General features: G+C 37.7%; 3 protein-coding genes across 3 annotated transcripts; 2 read left to right on the plus strand and 1 right to left on the minus strand.

Moving 5' to 3' along the window:
* Window positions 1-1,937: 1,937 nt before the first annotated feature.
* Window positions 1,938-2,891, plus strand: LOC307109564 (olfactory receptor 52P1-like; the record flags this gene model as incomplete). The annotated part of the gene is made up of 1 exon (XM_079788377.1): window positions 1,938-2,891. The coding sequence occupies one exon, from the start codon at window positions 1,938-1,940 to the stop codon at window positions 2,889-2,891; it is 954 nt and encodes a 317-aa protein (XP_079644503.1).
* Window positions 2,892-15,964: 13,073 nt separating this feature from the next.
* On the plus strand, window positions 15,965-16,877 carry LOC307109621 (olfactory receptor 52P1-like; the record flags this gene model as incomplete). Its single annotated transcript, XM_079788438.1, is given in 2 exon segments — window positions 15,965-16,825; window positions 16,827-16,877. Coding segments are annotated over 2 exon segments (912 nt in total).
* A 4,958-nt stretch (window positions 16,878-21,835) lies between these two features.
* LOC307109571 (olfactory receptor 52A5-like) lies at window positions 21,836-22,786 on the minus strand (the record flags this gene model as incomplete). Its single annotated transcript, XM_079788384.1, has 1 exon — window positions 21,836-22,786. One exon carries the CDS (start codon window positions 22,784-22,786, stop codon window positions 21,836-21,838), a length of 951 nt encoding a protein of 316 aa, XP_079644510.1.
* Window positions 22,787-24,657: the final 1,871 nt, after the last annotated feature.

Genomic DNA, 24,657 nt, shown 5'->3' on the forward strand with positions numbered 1-24,657 from the left:
ATTTATTTCAAAGTAGGCTTGGGAGAAGACAAGGAAAGCTTTTGAGGTGAAATGTGTAACTGTACAAGCAGACCATGATTTGGGGGTAGCTCTTCATAATTTCCTCTGTGTGCCACATTCTATGGCTCTGACAGGAAGCTTCCCTTGTTAAGAAGTCACTTTACTTGTTTTCTCTTGGTAGAGATGACATGTTATAATCTTGTAAGTGCTTCTTTTCTCTTGGTGTAGATGACATGTTACTATCTTATAAGTTAGTTTATTAAAAACTAAAATAGGATTTTAAATTATATATATATATATATATACCATGAGTGATTATGCTTGTTTGTTATCTTAGGTGGGTTAGCTTTTTGTATGTTTGATTCTCCCAGAAGCAAATATAAGAATGGAATTTGGCAAACCAAATTTCCAAGTGGAAAACAATCATTTGAGAATTTGAAAAGCGCAAGAGTTTGATAAATACTTAAAAGCTCTTCATACTCTGAATGTTCACTATTTGCAGATATTGTCCTAAATTCTTATTTTTGTCTTGGGTTATAGACTTCATCCCCTTATGCAGTAATTGCCACAACACTAAGTTCTTTACTGTGCTAAAGTTTAACTTCTGAATTTTTATGAAGTATATAAAAAAATTATAACTTTTTACAAGGAAACACCTCCAATACTTATTCACATAGTCCTGGAAGAGCACCAGTTTGATTGAGAGTAGAATGTGGATACCATAGCTGACTAATACCCCTCCCCCTCACACACACACACACACACACAAACACACACATTATTTAGATTTAGACATCTACACAAGGAATCATTGCCATTAATGATTATTTATTAATATTTCTTGAGTTTTCACATAAGTGGTGTTCAGGACCATAAATTGAGATGCTGGGAGCAATTGTAAGTTTAAAAGGCTCTTAAGAAGAGTGAAGTTCATATGCCAGAATTATGATACTAGGAAGAACCTGGTTGCTAGGAAGAACAATATGGTCAGTTACCAAAACAAAGGACAAGGTCAGAACCAAAGTCACAAGGAACTTATCCCTGCTGCCAAGACCAGTAGGGCTGAATTGCACTTGCTTTGTCCTTCACTGTTGTTAGTCAGGGAAGATGCTAGAAACAGAAGGAGTGATGTCTTTAGCTGAGAGTCAGGGCTTTGCAGAAAATAGACTGGGCTTATTAACAACTATTGTGCTTATTTGCAGCAACTTTAACTCATTTGAGAGCATGAAGAAAGTATACATTCCATTTTTTTTTCTGTTTATATGATTGTGTTGTGCTCTACATCTTCAGGTCATCTTAAGGAATGCATTGAAAATAGGAACAATTTGTCTTTGATTAATGATAAGTCATTGATTGCCTTTAATTTTTATCAGTTCATTCTATATTTTAGGGTTACAAGATCTTATTCTAAATTGCTAATTATTTTGGTATGCTCACTATGAATAAGTATTATTATTTTTGACACACCTGCAACTTGTTTTGTGTGTGTTTATCTATATGTATGCACACTTGATATCAATTTCTTTGAAAAGACAACGTGTTTTTTTTTCTCTCTAAAACTGTTTATATCACAGAATCCATGTTGGATTTCACACAATAATGACGCTATTATATTACTAACTGATCCTCTAATAGGAAATAAACACTACAGGGTAGAATTGAATACAATTCCAAAACTTAGGAAAAATTATCTGAAAGATGTGAACCCAGTCTTCTCATTTGCAGGTGAAGATGCTGAAACTTAGAATGGCGAAGTGGTATACCTGATTACTGACAGAGGTTTAGGAGGAGTCAGCCCTCCAGGTAGGCTATTAAATCCTGTGTCTGGATTTTCTACTTGCTGGGCCATAGAAGAATCACTCTATTACACTGCTTTCTTCAACTGAAGAATTAAATGGCTACTTAGTATGTGAGCATGCAAGTTACTGAGTTTTAGCATGACAGATAATTCTACACATGCCTACATTTCTTCTTTCTTCCTGGTTGGTATTCCCGGTTTGGAAGACTTTCACTGCTGGTTTGGCATCCTTGTCTGCCTCCTGCTTGTCCTGGCTCTGCTGGGGAACAGCATAATCATTCTCACCATCAAACTAGAGCCTAGCCTCCACCAGCCTATGTATTTCTTCCTTTGCATGCTGGCAATGAATGACTTGGCTCTTGCCTTTTCCGTAGCCCCCAAGATGCTTGGTATCTTCTGGTTGGAAGCTCATGGGATTGACTTTAATATCTGCGTAGCACAAATGTATTTCATTCACACATTTTGTATAATTGATTCAGCCCTTCTAGTTGCCATGGCCTTTGATCGGTATGTAGCTATTTGCATCCCACTGCGTTATACAACCATCCTCACAACAACCATGGTCATTAAAATGGGTCTGGGTAGCATGACCCGAGCTACTCTTATGGCTTTTCCCGGTCCTCTTCTCATTAAGAGGCTACCATATTATACCCAAAATGTCATCAATCATACCTATTGTGAGCACATGGCTGTGGTGAAGTTGGCCAGTGCCAACACTCTTATTAACAGAGTATATGGAATCTCAGTGGCCCTTTCTGTGATGGTATTGGACCTAGGGCTCATAGCCACATCCTATATCAAAATCCTCCAGGCTGTCTTTCAGCTCTCTTCCCAGAATGCCCGCTCTAAAGCACTGGGCACCTGTGCTGCCCATGTCTGCACTATTCTTGCCTTCTACACACCTGCACTATTTAGCTTCCTAACTCACCGCATTGGCAAGAAGGTACCTCCAAGCGTCCACATCATTTTTGCAAGTTTGTACCTTCTGGTACCCCCTACAGTCAATCCCTTGGTATATGGTGTCAAGACCAAGCAGATTCGTGACCGAGTGATTGGTCTCTTCTTCCCAAACAAGAAAATTTCTGAAAAGTGAAATATATATAGTGCATTTACAATACTTGCAATCTTGTCCCCAACATGTTATTTGTCCATTCAGCTGTGTCTTTCATCAGGGATATTTGATGCTGTGCATTTATATTTTTTTCTTTTAGAAATAAAGGAAGGCCTCTTTATTGGAAGCTTTCAAGAAATGTTAGCAACAATTGTTATTTATTATTGATATTATTTCATATTCTATATTTATTGATAACATTTTAATATCCTGAAATGTGGAATGACTAGGCTAATTATTGTCACAATTTAAAGCTTCTCAATACACTGGACAATGCATTTTATACAAACAGGTGTGTGTTTTCATTTGTATTTTTTCCATGCTCTGTTTAAATGTGCTCAAGTAATAATGATTATTCTGTTTCTTTTGATTTATAATGGTAATAATGACTTAATTTTCAAATAATGATCACTGTGTATTTGCCTGTTTATTGGGTACTTTACACGTATTTACTTATTTAATCCACAAAAATATACAGTGGGATTGGCATTTATTATTCTCACTCTATCAGTTAGTAAACTAAGACGGAGGGGTTATATAAGTTGCACAAGGAAGAAGTAATGTAGAATTTCAACCAGGTACTCTAGCTTCAGAAAACATGTTTTTTAGCTTACAGTATTGTCTACCATGATGGAAGTCTTACACTTATTTACTTTAAGAATATGGAAATCTATTTTTAAATATATTTCATTCTCCTAAATATGATCCTTTTTTTTTAGATATTGTTGTAGATTTTCTCAATTCTCCCTTAACCCATTACTATAATATTCTCAGGGATTACTTCTATTTTACTAAATAAATGTCCAGTCAATGTAGACTTTTATCGCTATTACTATGATTTTCAAAATTAAGTAAAATTTCCAGAGACACAAAATCCTACTTACTGACATTCAATACCTTTTTGAAGAATATAAATTATTGATCACATTCAGTAAGTGCTTTATTTGAAAACAATTATTTTCTTAATTAATAATATTAATTGTATTTTGTATGGAGCACAGGGGAAACTACTTTGGGCACATGTATGAATGATCTGTGAAATACAACCTTTAACATTTTGCTCATTTCATTGGTTGAGAGTTCGAGTTGAAAATCTATGATTTTTGAACAAAGTTGATATGTATTTTTTAAGTATTTGAAGAACATTTGTGTGTGTTCAAATAAATTAATTCCTCAAAACTGGCTTTTTATGTGTGTGTTGTTTTTTTTGTTTTTTGCTATAGAAATACTCTTGTTTGTTGCTGACTACATAAGTATCCTATTACCTTTATATGTCTTATATAGCAGTGTGTTTTCTTACACTGATGTAATTCATTCATTTCCTCAATGAGTATATCTTGGGAGGCTTTATCAGATATTTTAGAACAAGAGCTGTAGGGACAGAAAAGTCAAGGTCAAATATTGTTTCCATCACTAAAAGCTGGTGAGTTTTATTTTTAAGTTTGTAATTTGTGATTTTATCATTAATTGAATGCAAAAAAATATTTTTTATATTTTATAGAATCAGAGTAAGGATTAAATGAGATAATGAATGGAACACAAGTATCACAATGGTCAACAAAGCCTTCTTTCATATGTACCAGTGTCAATGCCATGATAGGCATGGGAAATATGAAAGTAAATTAGCAAAGTTATTTTTCTATGTGTCCAAATAGAGCTCCTGACTAATTATCGCTACCCTGAGACCTTATTTCTTTATTTAACATGTCCAAAAGTGAACGTTTTACTCTTTTTTACTAACCCAAAGTACCTTACAAAATCTCTTTATCTTACCAAGTCACTGAAATCAGCAAGAGAGAATCAGTATTGTCATAGAGTATTTATTAAAAGTCAGGTATATGCCAAAAACATAGGAAAAATAAAGTGAGGAGGAAAAGTAAATGAATTAAGAGAGAAGAAAAATAATCCAGCATCTATTCCAGATAATGTAGAAAAAGATAAATTTAATATAATGTAGATTTTAAATGTGTAAATAATTATGGAACACCAAAATAATACTGTGTCTGAGAAAAAAATTCTAATTAATCATGTTTAAAGAGATACCAAGAAAAAAATTGAGTGCAGTCTTAAAGAATGATAATAAATTATCAGGTAACAGGGCAAGGGTTTCCAAGTAGAGGTAACATCACAATTGATGTAAATAGGCAAAGTAAGAAAAGTGAAACCACATCCAGAAGTCAGTAGTGTTGTAAAAATAAAAGAAGAGAACTTCAAGGAAAAACATATAATTAGAAAATCAGCAGGGACTTTCAATAGGAAAATATATAGTGAGTGACACTATGAAGGGCATTGGTCATCTTGGGAAATAAAGGAGAGTACAATGACACTGAAGAAAATATCCAGACAGTCTTGTACACATGAATAACCTTGGATCCACGTAATAAATCTAGTTCAAAACCTGAATATTTTACTAAATGGCTACACATTATTTTGCACCTTTAGAGTCTAATGTTACTCTTGATCAGTCACACAGAATATGAACACGTCAGGTCTATGGGACAACCCATACTACACGGACCGCACCAGTTTGCGGCTTCTTTCTCTGAATAAGATCTGATTGGAGTGCCACCTTATCTATCAATTTATGAAAGCTTTGCCCTATACAGAAAGTCCTCATTTAACATCGTTGATAGGTTCTGAAACTTCTACTGAAACAACATATATTGAAACCAATTTTAACCTTAGGCTAATTGATGAAAACAAGAGTTAAGTTTCCATGGCATCTCATCCACTTTATAAAAAACTATATTGAATGAAATGACATTATTCAAGGACATGCTATAGTGGCAATTAGGACAAGGATCACATGATCATAAAAGCTTAAAATATTTACTCTTTCTTTACAAGTCATTTGTTCACAAGGTGAATAGGTGAAGTTCATAAGATTTTTAGGTTGATAAAACTATTTTGTATGAGACGGTAATGGTGAATACATGTCCTTATACATTTTTGAAAAACACAAAACCTTTAACCATAGAGTGGACCTTAAATTAAATACAATTATTGAGGATATTGGAGGATTCTTAGAGAGATGCAGACTATAACAAAAAAGTCCCATTGTATAGCAGATGAATGAAATAACCTCCCTGAAGGTGATGGTGGGAAAAGGCACTGATCTAAGTAACTTTGGAAATGAGTAGAGTGTTAGAACTAAAGTCAAAAAGGCTGTCTAGTTAGCAAAGTTTTTTCTCAGAGAGGCAAGGATTATCATATCATAGAAGGCTTTAAACTGGAAATTACCAATGAAATAAATGGGTAACAGTTGGTCAAAGGAAAGTGTTTCACTGTTGAATGAGAAATATACTGATAAGCAAGAAGAAGAGGCCAGAAAGATTGAGGTGGTAATGAATCAAAGTGACAGATATTAATAGGAACTGAAAATTAGCTTAATTTAGATATAAATGGTTACATATAGAAGTATTTATTGATATGTTCATTTACATAGATTAGCATGCAAACAAAATTCCTTGCTCTGTCAGCAGAGAAAACCATAAAGAAAGACAGGTTAAAGCAAGACTGGTAGAGGAGAGACAAAATGGCAGTGGAATATATGGACATGTCTGGAGCCTTGTCCCAGAGCAGATAAAATGAAAAACTACATCAAATAACATCCAGCCCAAATTGGTAAAGAAGACACAGCTAGTGAGACAATTCTCAGCCAGGAAGGGCAGTGGACACCTGAAGAATGGTAAAATCAGGGATCTGGGCTGGAAAGAACTGTAAGACCTTGGTGCCCAGATGGTCAGAGGGAAACCGCCTGTCACTGAGGCCTATCCCTTAGGACAGACATAGTGTCTGACTGTGGAAAGGAGGTCCTCAGTCCTGATGGTGGCAGAGGATTCTAGATCTGGGTCCACAGTCATGAGAGATTGAGCCCAGAGGGGGCATTCTGGACAGCTGCCCAAGCCGCGTCATGCCTGGAGGAGAGGGGTTTGCAGGCTTGCAGCTCTTTCCCCTCCTTTTGGTCATGGCTTTTGTTTTCTGACCATAGTTCATAGGACCTTTCAAATATAGACACTCGCTCCTGGCTGAGATACAGGAGGAGGTGTGGCTTGTGGAGTCTGGGGAGAGGCTGGGGAGAGGAGAGGCTCCAGGAGAGGTAGCTAGGAGTTTGGCACTGAGTCATACCTGACTTGGAGGACCCAGGAACTCATTTCCTCTTAAAGAGATAGCCCCTCCCTGTAATCTCCAGGCAACTAATACAGCCACACCCAGACTACACCCTGAGTGTTACAAAGAATACACTCATAAAAAAATATTAATAGCCTCTAAGAATCCACTGGGACTGGCCTGAAGAGAGGCCTTCGGTCCCAACAACAGGAAACTGAGAAGCTGCAGATAGTATGGAAGAGTAGGATATTAAACCAGCCAAAGAAATGACACTTCACTTTTTCATTTTTATTTTATTTTAGTTTATTATTATTTTGTTACTCTCTTTTCTTTTTTCTTTATTTTCCTTTGTTTTCTTTATTTTCTATTTCTTTTTCATTATTTTTTATCATTCTATTTTATTTTACTCTATTTTTAATCAATTTTTTTATTATTTTTTTCTTCTCTTTCTCTTTCATCTTATTCACTCATCCTCTTTCTACTTCCTCTATAGTGAACTGAGGTCCTCCCCATATTCATCCAAATCTTAACCTTACTTTCTCTTTATAAGATACTGCCCCCACACTCTACTGAGTATCTGATGTTTGTACATTTTGGTTTATCTGTTTGTTCTCTAGTGTTTTCACCCCATATTTATTTTTTTTCCTTTTTCTTCCTTTTTCTTCTTATTCTTTTCTCTCAAACCATTTTCTCTCTCTATGATATCATTTGTACTCTTTTCTCTCCCCTAATTCTCTTTTCTCTGGTGGTCACTTATATTGGGGTTATCAGTGTCATAAGTACATTTGTGTTTTGTTCCCTTTTTGTCATGTCTTCTCAAGATGAATTTTTATCCTGATGGGCCAATGTATTAGAGAGCGAGCCACATAACCAGACACCCGGAGAAGAGACTCCATCTATGAATGGGTCAATAACATTCCAGAGGCAGGAAGAAGGCGACAGTGAGGGAGAGAGCATGAGTGAGTGAGGGTGCAAAAGAGGAGTGTGTGGTCTTGTGAGGTGTGTGTGTGAGTGAGGCACAGTTAGATTTCACAGGACCTTCAGGGGAAGGCTAACCAGGCTCACTTAACCAAGCAGCCTCTGCTACCATTGCAAACAGTCCCATAGTGGCTGGTTCTTCCACAGAGGTCTCGCCTTTTTAAAGGGGGAGAGCTGCTGTGACTGGGAATCCAGCCCCACCTCCACCCAGTGTGCCTTCAGATAACACCTGGGACTCTACAGTCCCCCCTTCCAGGGGCCTGCTGCTCAGCTGTGGTCTCATGGTCAATGGGACTCAAGCCAAACCAGGTGTAGGCTACTGTGAGTTCCGAAGCACACTGCCCTCTGACAGTCCCAACGCTTTAGTCCAGGGCACTACGACCACATGAGCAGCTCGCTCCTGTCTGAGGAGAAGCATCCCATGAGCAGCCTGCCCCAGGCCGAAGAGCAGCAGCCTCTCAGGGCCTGCCTCTGTCCAAGGAGCAGCAGCTGTGTGTGCAACCTGCCCCAGTATGTGAAGCAGCAACCGCATGAGCAGCCCACCCCATCCCAAGAGCAGCAGCTACATTAAGCACGCACCTGTCTGAGGAGCAGCTGCTTGCGAGCTGCCTGCTCCCATCCCAGGACCAGCAGCCTCATGCAGCCCACACCCATCTGAGGAGCAGCAGCCCCATGAGCAGCCTGCAACCACACTAGGAGCAGCATCCCCGCACTGCCTGCCCATGTCCAAGGAGCAGTAGCCACATGCATCCCACACCCATCTGAAGAGCAGCAGCTGCACAAGCAGCATGCAACCATCTGAGGAGCACCAGCTCACAAACAGCTCACCCCAATCCCAGGAGAAGCAGCCCAGTGAACAGCCTGCCTGCATTCAAGGAGCAGCAGCCGCATGAGCAGCCCGACCCTGTCTGAGGAGCAGCAACCCTGTGAGCAGCCCACCCCTGTCTGAGGAGCAATAGCCACACAAGCAGTATGCCCCTGTCCCAGGAGCAACAGCTCCGTGAGCAACCTGCCTCTGTCTGAGGAGCAGCAGCCTCCCCAGCAGCCTGCCACCATCTTAGGAGCAGCAGCTCATGAGCAGCCTGCCTGCATCTCAGGTACAGCAGCCACGTAAGCAGCCCACCCCCATCCGAAGAGCAGCAGCCACTCGAGCAGCTCACCCCTGTCCAAGGAGCAGCAGCCACACGCAGACCGACCTCATCTGAGGAGCAGCAGTTGTGCCAGCAGCCTGCACCACCAGCCAGGAAGCCACCACTGCTGCGAACAGAGCCCACCAAAGGAGCCACCACCTACTGAGGAGCAGTTGCTACTGTGACCATCCAAGGAGCAGCCACCGCCCAATGAGCCACTGTCATCCAATGTGCAGCCCCTGCATGACTCAACACTTAGATCCTTCAGTGAGAGCAAAAATGGGTAGACAAAAAAAACTCCAAAGGAAAGAAAGCAGGAATTGCCAGAAAAGTAGTTAAGTGAAATAGTGGCATGCAATATGTCAGAAAAAGAATTCAGAATATGGGTCATACAGTTCATAAACGAGGTGGATGAAAAAAATCAACAATGTATGTAAGAATCAAGAAGTAATAGAGAGTGATATAGCTGCAATAAAAGACACCATGGAAAGTTTCAACAAAAGACTTGTAGAAGTGGAGGACAGAATTAGCAAATTAGAAGAAAGGGAAGCAAAACACACCCAAACTGAATTGCAATTGGAGAAAAAAAAAATTAAAAGACAGGAGGCTATCCTAAGGGAGCTTTGGAACAACATGAAATGAAGCAACATACAAATAATAGGGGTGCCAGAACAACAGGAAGAGGAACGAGGGATAGAAAACCTATTTGAAGAAATAATCTCAGAAAACTTCTCTGATGTGGGGAATAAAAAAAGTCACACAAACACAGATATTCCCAAACAAGATGAACCAAAAGAGACCCACTCCAAGACACATCGTAATTAGGATGGAAAATGTTCAGGACAAAGAGAGAATCTTAAAGGCTGCAAGAGAGATACAGAAACTTATGTACAAGGGATCACCCATTAGATTATCAAAAGATTTCTCACCAGAAACACATTAGGACAAAAAAGAATGGGAGGAAATTTACAAAGTGATGCAAAGCAAGGGACTGAATCCAAGAATACTCTATCCAGCAAGGCTATCATTCAAAATTGAAGGGGAAATAAGAAGTTCCACAGACAAAAAAAAGGCTAAGAGAGTTTATCACTACCATGCCAGAAATGCAAGAAATGCTAAAGGGACTGGTGTAGAAAGAAGAAATAAAAAGGGAAGAAGGAACACAGGCACATAAAAGAAAAATGGCTACAAAGAAGTACCTATCAATAATAACTTTAAACATAAATGGAATAAATGCTCCAATCAAAAGACATTGAGTGGCTGAATGGATAAAAAAACATGACCCATAAATATGCTGTCTACAAGAGACCCACTTTAGGACAAGGCACTCACACAGACTAAAAGTGAAGGGATGGAAAAATGTTTTTCAGGCAAATGGAAATGAAAAAAAGCTGGGGTAGCAATACTTATATCAGACAAAATAGACCAGAAAGTGAAGGCCATAACAAGAGATAAGGAAGGAAACTTCATAATACTAAAGTGATTGATACAACAAGAGGATATAATCCTGATAAACATATATGCACCCAATGCAAGAGCATCCAAATACATTTTAAAAAATGCTGGAAGATAGGAAGGGAGAGATCAACAACAATACAATCACAGTAGGGGACTTTAATACCCCACTGACATCACTGGATAAATCCTCTAGACAAAAATATCAGCAAAGAAACAATGATCCTAAATGACTCAGTAGATCAGATGGACTTAATTGACAACTTCAGAACATTTCACCCCAAAGCCACAGAAAATACATTCTTCTCAAATGCACATGAGAAATTTTCAAAGATAGACCATATAGGGTCACAGGCAAAGTCTCTCCAAAATCAAGAAGATTGAAATCATATCAAGCATCTTCTCAGACCACAATGGCATAATATTAGAAAAAAACTACAATAAAAACAATAAAAAATTCAAACACTTGAAAGCTGAATAGCATGCTATTAATTGATTGGGTTACCAAAGATATTAAAGAATAAATTGAAAACATCATGGAAACAAATGACAATGAAAACACAACAATCCAAAATCTATGGGACACAATGAAAGCATTCCTCAGAGGGAAGTTTATGGCTCTACAGGCCTACCTCAAAAAACAAGAAAAAATGGTAATAAATCATCTAATTCTACAACTTAAAGAATTGGACAGAGAGCAACAAGAAAAGACCAGAGTGAGTAGAAGGAAGGGGATAATAAAGAGCCAAGCAGGAATAAATGAAATAGAGACCAAAAAAAAAAAAAACACTACAAAAGATCAATGAAACCAAGAGCTGGTTCTTTGAAAGGATAAACAACATTGATAAACCTCTAGACAGGCTCACCAAGAAGCAGAGAGAGAGAGGACGCAAATAAACAAAATCAGAAATGAAAGAGGCAAAATAACAACAGTCCTTACAGAAATACAAAGGATTGTTAAAAAATACTATGAACAACTCTATTCCAACAAACTAGAGAACCTGGAGGATATGGATATATTCCTAGAAAAATACAACCTTCCAAAACTCAATCAGGAATAATCTAAAATTCTCAATAGGCTGATAATTATGGAGGAAATTGAAGCAGTCATCAAACAGCTTCAAGCAAACAAAATCCTGGGGCCAGATGGCTTTACAGGGGAGTTTTACCAAACATTCAAGGAAGAACTAAAACATGGTCACCCCCAACTGCCCTTCCCTGCAGGCCCGGTCACCCCCAACTTCCCTCCTCTGCTGGCCTGGTCACCCCTAACTGCCCTCCCCTGCAGGCTTGATTGCCCCCAAATGCCCTCCCTTGAACACCTAGTCCCTCCCAAATGCCCTCCCCTGCTGGCCATCTTGTGCCAGCCATCTTGTGTCCACATGAGGGCAGGATCTTTGACCACATGGGGGCAGCCATCTTCTGTGTTGGAGTGATAGTCAATCTGCATTTTACTCTTTTATTAGATAGGATAGAGGCCTGGTGCATGGGTGAGGGCCAGCTGGTTTGCCCTGAAGGGTATCCTTGATCAGGGTGGGGGTTCCCTTGTGGTGTGACGCAGCCTGGGTGAAGGTCCTGTGGTGGTTTGCAGGCTGGCCTCGCCCCCTGACAACCCAAGCAGAAGCCCTGGTATCTGGGATTTGTTTTGCCTTCTACAATTGAAACTTTGTAGCCTGGAGAAGAGCCAAGCCTCCTGTTCGCTCGGTGGCTGGCAGCCATTTCTCTTGGGATTGATGTATCTTCTATAATTGAAACTTTGTAGCCTGGAGCAGAGGCCTAGGCCATCCAGGGCTGCAGAAGCTTTGATTCCTCCATTGCCGGGGACAACCCTTGCCTCCTGCTCTTTCCAGCTCAGTGGCTGCTGCCATTTCTGTTTAGATTTGTTTACCTTCTATAATTGAAACTTTGTAGCCTTGAGTGGAGGCTTAGGCCGGCAACGGCAGCAGAAAGCTTGGCTTCCTTTGTTACCAGGGAAACCCAAGCCTCCCTCCTGTACTCTGTGGCTATAGCCATCTTGGTTGGGTTTATTTGCATATTTCTCCTGATTGGCTGGTGTGAGTGGCTGGTGGGCATGGCTTGTGGGTATAGCGAAGTTAGGATCAATTTGCATATTACTATTTCATTAGGTAGGATTGTAAACCTGAAACCTATATACTTTCATTGAACAGTGTCACTCTATATAGTCAATAAAATAAAAGAGAATCATAATCCACCATAGGATAGCCAAATAGGTAGCAGCTAAATATAATGAAACAATCTTAATGGACTCAGGGAAAAAGGCAAATTATATTTATGGGTTAGTAATGTCCTGATTATGGCTCTATTCTTAGCTTTGGGGTTTCTACTGCTCCACAGAGAAGGTTATGTTGTAATGTATTCCACTGTTATTGAACTAAAGGTTTGTTGAGATGGTAGGTTGTGGAGGAAAAGGATCTGTGTTACTTTCCTCCAGTCTTCCCCTATATTCCCTTCCTTGGATGCAGTGGTTCCAATCTAGTTCTTTGATGCCCTATCCTCAGAATGAGATTAGGAAGGAATGCAGTGGGCTGAAATGATTGACTTTAGAAGAGATAAGGTCTCAGTATTGCCCTCTAGCTAAGACTTTTCCCCTTGGAGAGGAAGCTCTTTTTATACAGAGGGTTCTGGGAGAGTTTCACATTGACTTCTATTGCAACAGGGGGTAATTATTTGATCCTAACTGAGAATCTGTTGGTGTTTTTACAAGTAAAGTCTATGTAATATGTGGGACACCTCTGAATATCGACAATAGAGTTTCTCATGCTCATGATAATGTATATGCAGTTCCCAGCAACTTGTCAGATTTCATAGTGAAGTGTATTTACTGTTGTAACTTTAAATGACCTCTGCTCCAAGCAGCTGGATACTATGAGCTGTACCTCCTTGGATGTGCTTGTCTCTCTATGTTTGTGTTGGATGACTTGCCCTGTGACCTCATTTCTAAAAAGGCTTTAAGAAAAGTCATTGATATTTACTTGTCTAGCTTTTGTGTGTCAGGAAGGGAGTGACAATTCTAAGCTTATTACATGTCAGAGCAAAAAGAGAAGTCATTAACCTCTTTTTTTTTTTTTTTTTTTTTTTTAGTTTACAATATAAGTACAGTTTTCCAGGGGGGACATTGTTATTGTTTTGTGCTTCATCTTGGCCCAGACCTCTTTTCCCTTCAATCTTATTTCTCCTAAGAGACCCATCAGCCTTCCAGAGGGATCTCCTGAACACTGAAATAGCCTAATACAAAGCAACCATTACTACCAACGTAACAACAGAGTCCTCAATATCGGTGGCTACACTGTTGTATTTTTTAACCACTCCAAGATATGCATATTGGTCTACCAGCTTCAGTATAAATTATAATTTCTTATTTTTTAAAAATAATAGCTATTTTTAATCAATATCTTCAATATATCAAGGATTGTGAGATTGTACTCATAATCAGAAACTATTTTAAAATATCATATTCTAAGATGTCAGCTGAAATAAATGAAGAGTAGGCAACGACTATGAATAAATTATTGCTGGTGGGTCTGAAGCCTTGAGAGCAAGATAAAAATCTGTGATATTCTTGAGGGACTGTGGAGGACAAAGAGAAACATCAGATCTTCCCTCAGACTCCACTGAGAGTTTACTGAGATTAAGGGCCTCCTTTTGGTATTCACAGTCTGATGAAGGAGATGACATGCAAGTAAAACACAAAGAGCACATGGTAAGATCTTTAACAGAAATGAAGACCCCGTGGCTGCCTGACTGGAATGGTACAAATAGAGAAGGCAAGGATTAATCTGAGATTTCCTAGTGGCTGGATGGTATCTGTTGTTGCCAACAAATAAGATGCATTTGGGTGAAAAAGAATGGGAGAGGTTACTGTGGAGTATTTTTATGTGTTCTTATTTCAATTCCTTAATATAAAATATATAATGTATTCAAAAGTGACTGTAGATAAAAGACCACTGTATTCTAATAGAGTTCTCTACTCTGAAGTGGCAGATTGCAGGCAAGGGAAAATACTGACTGACTCAGAAACAGACAAAATAGCAAAGCTCAGGGTGCCAGAAGAAATAAGGTTCTTATATGGTTCAGAAGCAGATGCAATGGTATTGCCAGTAGAAATTTAGAGAAGTCTGGGCAGGTATTTGGATTACCTGGCCTACTTCTGAAGATATAAAGCATAACCTTATTGAAATAAATACATTTCTCCAAATTTACTTCCAAGTAGGCTTGGGATAAGACAAAGAAAGCTTTGAGGTGAGAGGGGTAACTGTACAAGCAGACCATGATTTGGGGGTAGCTCTTCATAATTTCCTCTGTGTGCCACATTCTATGGCTCTGACAGGAAGCTTCCCTTGTTAAGAGGTCACTTTACTTGTTTCCTCATGGTAGAGATGACATGTTACGATGTTGTAAGTGTTTCTTTTCTGTTGGTGTGGATGACATGTTACTATATTTTAAGTTAGTTTATTAAAAACTAAGAGTATTTTAAACCATATATACCATGAGTGATTATGCTTATTTGTAATCTTAGGTGGGTTAGCCTTTTTTATGTTTGATTCTCCCAGAAGGAAATATAAGAAGGGAAAATGGCTAACAAAATTTCCGAGTGGAAAACAATCATTTGAGAATTTGCAAAGAGGAAGAGTTTGATAAATATAAAAACTCTTTGTACTCTGAATGTTCAGTATTTGTTGGTTTTGTCCTAAATTCTTATTTTTGTCTTGGGTTGTAGACTTCATCCCCTTATGCAGTAATTTCCACAACACTAAGTTTCTTTATTGTGCTAAAGTTTAAGTTCTGAATTTTTATGAAGTATATAAAAATTGTTTAACTTTTAACAAGAAAACACCTCAGATACATATTCACCTAGGCCTGGAATAGCACCAGTTTGATTGATAGTAGAATGTGGATACCATTAGCTGACTATTTCCCCCAACCCTCCCACTCCCCCCCACACACATATTATTTAGATTTAGATGTCTACACAAGAAATCATTACCATTAAGGATTATTTATCAATATATCTTATGTTTCACACAATAATGACGCTATTATATTACTAACTGACATTCTAATAGGAAATAAACACTACAGGGTAGAATTGAATACAATTCCAAAACTTAGGAAAAATTATCTGAAAGATGTGAACTTAGTCTTCTCATTTGCAGGTGAAGATGCTGAAACTTAGAATGGCGAATTGATATACCTGATTACTGACAGGTTTAGGAGGATTCAGCCCTCCAGATAGGCTATTAAATCCTGTGTCTGGATTTTCTACTTCTGTTCCATAGAAGAATCATTCTGTTACACTACTTTCTTCCACTGGAGAATTAATTGGCTACTGAGTATGTGAGCATTAACTTACTGAGTTTTAACATGACAGACAATTCTACACATTCCTACATCTCTTCTTTCTTCCTGGTTGGTATTCCCGGTTTGGAAGACTTTCACTGCTGGATTGGCATCCCTGTCTGCTTCCTGCTTGTCCTGGCTCTGCTGGGGAACAGCATAATCATTCTCATCATCAAGCTAGAGCCTAGCCTCCACCAGCCTATGTATTTCTTCCTTTGCATGCTGGCAATGAATGACTTGGCTCTTGCCTTTTCCGTAGCCCCCAAGATGCTTGCTATCTTCTGGTTGGAAGCTCATGGGATTGAATTTAATATCTGCCTAGCACAAATGTATTTCATTCACACATTTTGTATAATTGATTCAGCCCTCCTAGTTGCCATGGCCTTTGATCGGTATGTAGCTATTTGCATCCCACTGCGTTATACAACCATCCTCACAACAACCATGGTCATTAAAATGGGTCTGGGTAGCATGACCCGAGCCACACTTATGGTTTTGCCCTGCCCTCTTCTCATTAAGAGGCTACCATATTATACCCAAAATGTCATCAATCATACCTATTGTGAGCACATGGCTGTGGTGAAGTTGGCCAGAGCCAACACTCTCATTAACAGAGCATATGGAATCTCAGTGGCCCTTTCAGTGATGATATTTGACCTAGGACTCATAGCCACATCCTATATAAAAATCCTCCAGGCTGTCTTTCAGCTGTCTTCCCAGAATGCCCGCTCTAAAGCACTGGGCACCTGTGCTGCCCATGTCTGCACTATTCTTGCCTTCTACACACCTGCACTATTTAGCTTCCTAACTCACCGCATTGGCAGGAAGGTACCTCCAAGCGTCCACATAATTTTTGCAAGTTTGTACCTTCTGGTACCCCCTACAGTCAATCCCTTGGTATATGGTGTCAAGACCAAGCAGATTCGTGATCGAGTGATGGGTCTCTTCTTCCCAAACAAGAAAATTTATGGAAAGTGATATATATATATATATATATATATATATATATATATATATATTCATAAAATAATATAAAAGTGGTACAATCTGTTTCATGAAGTCCTAGTGCATTAACAATACTTGCAACCTTGTCCCCAACATGCTATTTCTCCATTCTGCTGTGTCTTTCATCAGAGATATTTGATGCTGCACATTTATATTTTCTTTCTTTTAGATAAAGGATGGCCTCTTTATTGGAAGCATTCAATAAAGCAACAATTGTTATTTATTATTGATATTATTTCATATTCTGTATTTATTGATAACATTTTAATATCCTAAAATGTGGAATAACTAGGCTAATTATTGTCACAATTTAAAAATTCTCAATACACTGAACAATGCATTTTATGCAAACAAGTGTGTGTTTTCATTTGTATTTGTTCCATGCTCTGTTTAAATGTTCTCAAGTAATAATGATTATTTTCAAGTTTCTTTTGATTTATTATGGTAATAATGACTTAATTTTCAAATAATGATCACTATGTATTTGTCTGTTTATTGGGTACTTTATACATATTTACTTATTTAGTCCACAAAACTATACAGTGGGATTGGCATTTATTATTCTCACTCTATCAGTTAGTAAACTAAGACGGAGGGGTTATATAAGTTGCACAAGGAAGAAGTAATATAGAATTTCAACCAGGTACTCTAGCTTCAGAAAACATGTTTTTTAGCTTGCAATATTTTCTACCATGATGGAAGTTTTACACTTATTTACTTTAAGAATATGGAAATCTATTTTTAAATATATTTTATTCTCTTATATATGTTCTTTTTTTTTCAGATATTGTCGTAGATTTTATCGAGTCTCCCTTAACCCCTTATTATAACTTTCAGGGGTACTTCTATTTTACTAGATAAATGTCAAGTCAATGTAGCCTTTTATCACTATTACTATGATTTCCAAATTTAAGTACCATTTCCAGAGACACAAAATCCTACTTACTGACATTCAATACTTTTTTGAGTAATGTAAATTATTGATCACATTCAGTAAGTACTTTATTTGAAAACATTTATTTTCTTAATAATATTAATTTAATTTTGCATGGAGCACAGGGGAAACTACTTTGGGCACATGTATAAAAAATCTGTGCAATACATTCTTTTACATTTTGCTCATTTAATTGGTAGAAAATTCATTGAGTTGGAAATTGATGATTTTTAACCAAAGTTTATATGTATTTTTTTAAATATTTGAAGAACATTCGTGTGTGTTCAAATAAATTAGTTTCTCAAAACTGGCTTTTATGTGTGTGTTGTTTTTGTTTTTTGCTATAGAAATACTCTTGTTTGTTGCTGACTACATATGTATCCTATTAACTTTTATATGTCTTGTATAGCAGTGTGTTTTGTTACACTGATATAATTCATTCATTTCCTCAATGAGTATATCTTGGGAGGCTTTATCAGATATTTTAGAGCTAGAGTTGTAGGGAGAGAAAAGTCAAGTTCAAATATTGCTTCCATCATTAATATCTGGTGAGTTTTACTTTTAAGTTTGTAAATTGTGGTTTTATCATTAATTGAATGCAAAAAATGTTTTATACTTTATGGAATCAGAGTAAGGATTAAATGAGATAATGAATGGAACACAAGTATCACAATGGTCAACAAAGCCTTCTTTCATATGTACCAGTGTCAATGCCATGATATGATAATCAATTAGCAAAGTTATTTTTCTATGTGTCTAAATAGAGTTCCTGACTAGTTGTCTCTACACAGAGATCCTATTTCTTCATTTAACATGCTCAAAAGTGAACATTTTACTCTTATTCACTCACCTAAATTACCCTACAACATTTCTTATCTTACCAAGTCACTGAAATCAGGAAGAGAGAATCAGTACTGTCTTGGAGTATTTATTAAAAGTCAGATATATGCCAAAAACATGTGAAAAACGAAGTGAGGAGGAAAAGTAAATGAATTAAGTGAAAAGAAAAATAATCCAGCAACTATTCCAGATAATGTAGGAAAAGATAAATTTAATATAATATAGTTTTTAAAATGTGTAAATAATTATGGAACATCAAAGTAATACTGTGTCTGAGAAAAAAATCTAATTAATCATGTTTAAAGATATACCAAGAAAAAACTGAGTTCAGTCTTAAAGAATGATAGTAATGTTATCAGGTAACAGGGCAAGGGTTTCCAAGTAGAGGTAACATCACAATGGATATAAATAGGCATAGTAAGAAAAGTGAAAATACATCCAGAAGTCAGTAGTGTTGTAAAAATAAAAGAAGAGAACTTCAAGGAAAAACATGTAATTTGAAAAGCAGCAGGGACTTTCAATAGGAAAATATATAGTGTGTGATACTATGAAGGGCATTGGTCACCTTGGGAAATAAAGGAGAGTGCAGTGACACTGAAGAAAATATCCACACAGTCTTGTGCACATGAATAACCTTGGATCCAGGAAATAAATCTAGTTCAAACCCTGAATATTTTACTAAATGGCTACATGTTATTTTGTACCTATGGAGTCTAATGTTACTCTTTATCAATCACACAGAATATGAAAATGTCAGATCTATGTTCATACACAGACCGTACCAACTTGCGGCTTCTTTCACTGAATAAGAACTGATTGGAGTGCCACTTTATCCATCAATTTATGGAAGCTTTTTCCCTATACAGTAAGTCCTCATTTAACATCGTTGATAGGTTCTGAAACTTCTACAGAAACAACATATATTGAAACCAATTTTAACCTTAGGCTAATTGATGAAAACAAGAGTTAAGTTTCCATGGCTTCTCATCCACTTTATAAGAAAACTATGTTGAATGAAATGACATTATACAAGGACATGCTGTAGTGTCAATTAGGACAAGGATCACATGATCATAAAAGCTTAAAATATTTACTCTGTTTCTTTATAAGTCATTTGTTCACAAGGTGAATAGATGAAGTTCATAAGATTTTTAGGTTGATAAAACTATTTTGTATGAGACAGTAATGGTGAATACATGTCCTTATACATTTTTGAAAAACACAAAACTTTAAACCACAGAGTGGACCTTCAATTAAATACAATTATTGAGGATGTTGAAGGATTCTCAGAGATATCCGGACTATAACAAAAAAAGTCCCATTGTATAGCAGATGAATGAAATAACCTCCCTGAAGGTGATGGTGGGAAAAGGCACTTATCTAAGTAACTTTGGAAATGAGTAGAGTGTTAGAACTAAAGGCAAAAGGGCTGTCTAGTTGACAAAGTTTTTCTGAGAGGCAACGTTTATCATATCATAGAGGGCTTGAAACTGGAAATTACCAATGAAATAAATGGATAACGGATGGTCGAATGAATGTGTTTCACTGTTGAAGAAGAAATATACTGATAAGCAAGAAGAAGAGGCCAGAAAGATTGAGGTGGTAATGAATCAAAGTGACAGATATTAATAGGAACTGAAAATTCGCTGAATCTATGCTACTAAAAGGGTAATATGCTAATTAGACTGAACATCTTCCAGACGACCTTCCGGAAAAAGCCATGTTGGCAGGGCCAAGGCAGAGGATGTTAGAGGTGATCAGGCAGGCAGGGGAAAGCAGTTAGGGAGATCAGGCCAGCAGGTGAGAACAGTTAGGGCAAACAGGCTCTCAGCGGGGAGCAGTTAGGGGGATCAGGCCAGCGGGGGAGAGCAGTTAGGGGGATTAGGGTAGCAGGCAAGTGAGTGGTTAGGAGCCAGAGGTCCTGAGGGGTCCCAGATTGGAGACAGTGCAGGCCGAGCTGAGGGGACCCTTTTCCCGTGCACAGATTTTGTGCACCGGGCCTCTAGTTTAGATATAAATGGTTACATATAGAAATATTTATTGATATGTTCATTTACATAGGTTAGCATACACACAAAATTCCTTGTTCTGTCAGCAGAAATAACCATAAAGAAAGACAGGTAGCAAGCACCAAGCATACCTATGATCCTGTTCAGGAAATATCCAAGATGGGGCTGAAGCAATTTTTAATGCCATAAGATAAGTCACACACACACACACACACACACACACACACACACACACACACACACAATTGAATGATAATGAAAATTAGAAAAATGATGAGGAAAAAGAGGAAGGCAATTACTGAAATCAAAATAAAAGAAAAAGAATTTAGTTCATTATCATTAGAATTTTCAAGTTCAAACTGGATTCATTCAGTTTTTAAAGAACACCACAAACAACATTTTGAATCAGAGGCTAACCAATTACATTTAAGTGTGTTTTTAAAACCCTTTCTCACTGAAAGATTGAGGAAAGAATTTTACTGAATGAATAAGAAGTCTTTATGATTCTTCTGTCTATTATGGCATCTGTTGACGAATTAATTCCATATCCATAAAAAACTGAAATTGTTTAAATAGCATTTAGAGCCTTAGTGTCTTGAATGCAAACTTTTTTTTTTACCACACAATGAATTTGAGAAAGCACAGAATCTTTCTAAGAACAATGGTTTCTCTGAGTGTTATTTATCTATACTAATAAAAGGGTAATATGATAATTAGACTGGATTGGCCAGACATCTTCCAGAATTCCAACTTCCTTCCAGACAAAGCCACAGTGGCAGGGGCGAAGGCAGAGGCAGTTAGGGGTGATCAGGCCAGCGGAGGAGCAAGCAGTTAGGGGCAAGATCAGGCAGGAAGGCAGGTGGAGGTAGTTAAGGGCGATAAGGATGTCAGGGCACAGTTTCAGGTGATCAGGCAGGCAGGCAGAGGTGGTTAGGAGCCCAAGGTCCTGGATTGCAAGGGGGATGTCCGACTGCCTATTTAAGCCCAATCTGGACTGCCGGATTGAAGAGGGTGCAGGCCAGGCTGAGAGACGAACTCCCACCACACCCCCGTGCATGAATTTTGTGCACCAGGCCTCTACTATGATATAAAATAAGAAATAAAAAATCAAGAAGCATCCTTAGAGTGGAAAATCATAGAAGCTTGATCTCGAATCTGTTTGGTTTTCACACCATACACAATAGGATTGAGCAATGGTGGGACAAGCAGGTATAGATTGGACAGAAGAATATGAATGTAAGGTGGAATATGGAAGCCAAACCTGTGTGTAAAGAAGGAGAAGAAAGCCAGGAGATAAAACTCAAGGAAGACACAAATGTGAGCAATGCAGGTGTTGAAGGCTTTGAGTCTGGCTTCTTTCTGAGGCAGACTGAAGACAGTTATAAATATTTTAATGTAGGATAGTGTGATGAAGATTATATCAAAGCCAAGTACACTGAAAGCCACAAACAGACCATAGATCTTGTTGATTCTAATATCTTCTGCTGCCAATTTCACGATGGCCATGTGCTCACAGTATGAATGGGAGACCACAGTGGTCCAGTAATACTTTAACCGGCATTTGATGAGGATGAGACATGGAGCCACAAGAAGGGCTCCTCTGAGTGTCACCCCAACCCCAATCTGAGTGAGAAGTTGGTGGGTAAAAATGGTTGCATGTCTCAGAGGATTACAGATTGCCACATAGCGGTCCAGGGCCATGGCCAGCAGAATACCTGACTCAATGGACTGCAAGGTGTGAATAAGCCACATTTGCAAGAGACAGGCATCAAAGTATATCTTGGGCAGATGAAACCAGAATATTCCTAGCATTTTTGGCAGGATGCAGGTACTGAGAGCAATGTCTGTGGCTCCAAGCATTGCCAGGAGGAGATACATGGGTTCATGGAGGCTACGCTCAGATTTGATGATGACCAGGATCAGAGAATTCCCAAACAGAGCAATGATGTACATGGCACAGAAAGGGATGCCAATCCAGGACTGAACCAACTCCAGACCAGGGATCCCCACCAGTGTCAGCACCGAGGGCATGAAGACTGTGCCATTGAGCTTGAACATGATGGCTTAGATCTCCCTGCTTTAGAGCTTCTGATTCAAGGCAGTGTGGGTTGAGTATCTCTCTTCTATTTTCTGTTCTCACCTAGATTTCTGCAAAATCTGAAAATTTTACCTAATAGAATAAGAGCCAAAAATTAAAATTTGCTATGGTTGTTTATTAGAAAGTGTTTCTATTATCACAATTGGATCAATTAATAATATCTGTATTTTTCATATGTATACAAAACTGATATTATTCAATATTATTTTAGTGGAATAAATAAGAAAACATAAAAAGCAAAAACATATATACTCTGCAATATTAAATAAGTAATTATATTTGTTCAGTTTATGATTTCTGATTAAAATAAATAACAGGTTTTAATATATTTTTACAAGCACCTTTGGATACTATTAAACAACTAAGTCTCCTGTATGTTGCACTTACTCGGCTATGGAAGTGGCAGTTTATGATCCAAATACGTATTTGCTGGCAATTCTCATATTTAAGCATTAGTACAATTCCTTGGACATTTACTTTTCTCTCATATATTGAAATTAGACACACAACTAATACAAATTGAGGTCAATATCCTTTTATTAGGTATCTTCTATAGATGGGGCCCTGTGCAGGGTCTGGATAAACAAACAATAAAGCTACAGAATTTATCAGAAAATGAGGATGAACTCATTTGACAATTTTGCACTTCAATTTTACACGAGAATATTTGGTCTTATGATTACACTATCTCATGTTTCCAGAGTCTATGTTTCAAAGCTAATAATGATCTTGCTATGTGATAAAAAAGGCTTATTTATATTTGCAATAAATTTTTTGGTCATTTTTCTAAATCAATTTAATTCTATTCCAAGAGCCTCTACTCAGAAAGGGGACACCAAGGCAAGAGGAATATAAAAGAACAAAAATTATCTTCTCGTTTCTTCAATTTCAACAAAAATATGGATCTACTAGTAAGTCTGAATGTACATTTTTGTAATAGGACATTAAATGCACATATATGCAAACGTTAGATGGTTTCCTTTAAGATTATTTTAGTTTTGAAGAATCAATACATTGAAAATCTCACTTCTCTACTGTTGTAAGCAATTGTTTAAGTGATTACTGAGTAATCCAGGATGCAGATAATATGTAATCACTAATTAGTAGTCTTCCCATCAGTTTAGCTCTCATATATTCCCTGAATTTATATGGACAAGGCCTACTTCTTAACTCGGTTTCCAGATAAATGGTCTCGTCCATCTTGAATTTTTCACGCTTGCTGATCACTTTCTTTGATAGTCTCTATTAGCTGTGACAGAGCCAGAGTTGGTCTGTAACCACATTATACAAGAGTCAACACCACCTGAAGGAAGCTTTCTTCTGAGGATGACTTAATACCAAAGAGAAAGCTGATTTCTACTCTGATGAAGATTTATTATCACCTAGTATCCTAGAATCATATACTTGGCAAAAGCTCGAAAGCCTTATAATTCATATTGTTCTTTAAAGAACATTTAATTTTGACCACTTGGCTTTGTGTGCAATCAATTCCACCAAGAGCTACACATCTGAGGAGCCAGTTTTTATTTTTATAAAATAGTTTAGAGAGATCTATTAAATGACTATCCTCCAAATTCCTACTAGCACTCTGTAATTCCACCCAGTTTGGTGTTCACTTTTTACTTATGTTGGGTGGTCACAGACTCTCTTTCTTCAATAAGGTTGTGCTAAATTATTTTCAGGCATCATGGACATCCAATTGTAAATGAGCCAAAAATGTTGTCTACTCCATTGCTCCCTTAACCTCATAAAGCTATAAATTCAAAAGGTTATTTGTTCGTTTGCTTGTTTTTCTGAATCACCACTCATCTTCGCTAGAGAAAGAACACAT

Source organism: Cnephaeus nilssonii (genome assembly GCF_951640355.1).
Source record: "Cnephaeus nilssonii genome assembly, chromosome: 13".
In the NCBI taxonomy this organism is placed as follows: domain Eukaryota; kingdom Metazoa; phylum Chordata; class Mammalia; order Chiroptera; family Vespertilionidae; genus Cnephaeus; species Cnephaeus nilssonii.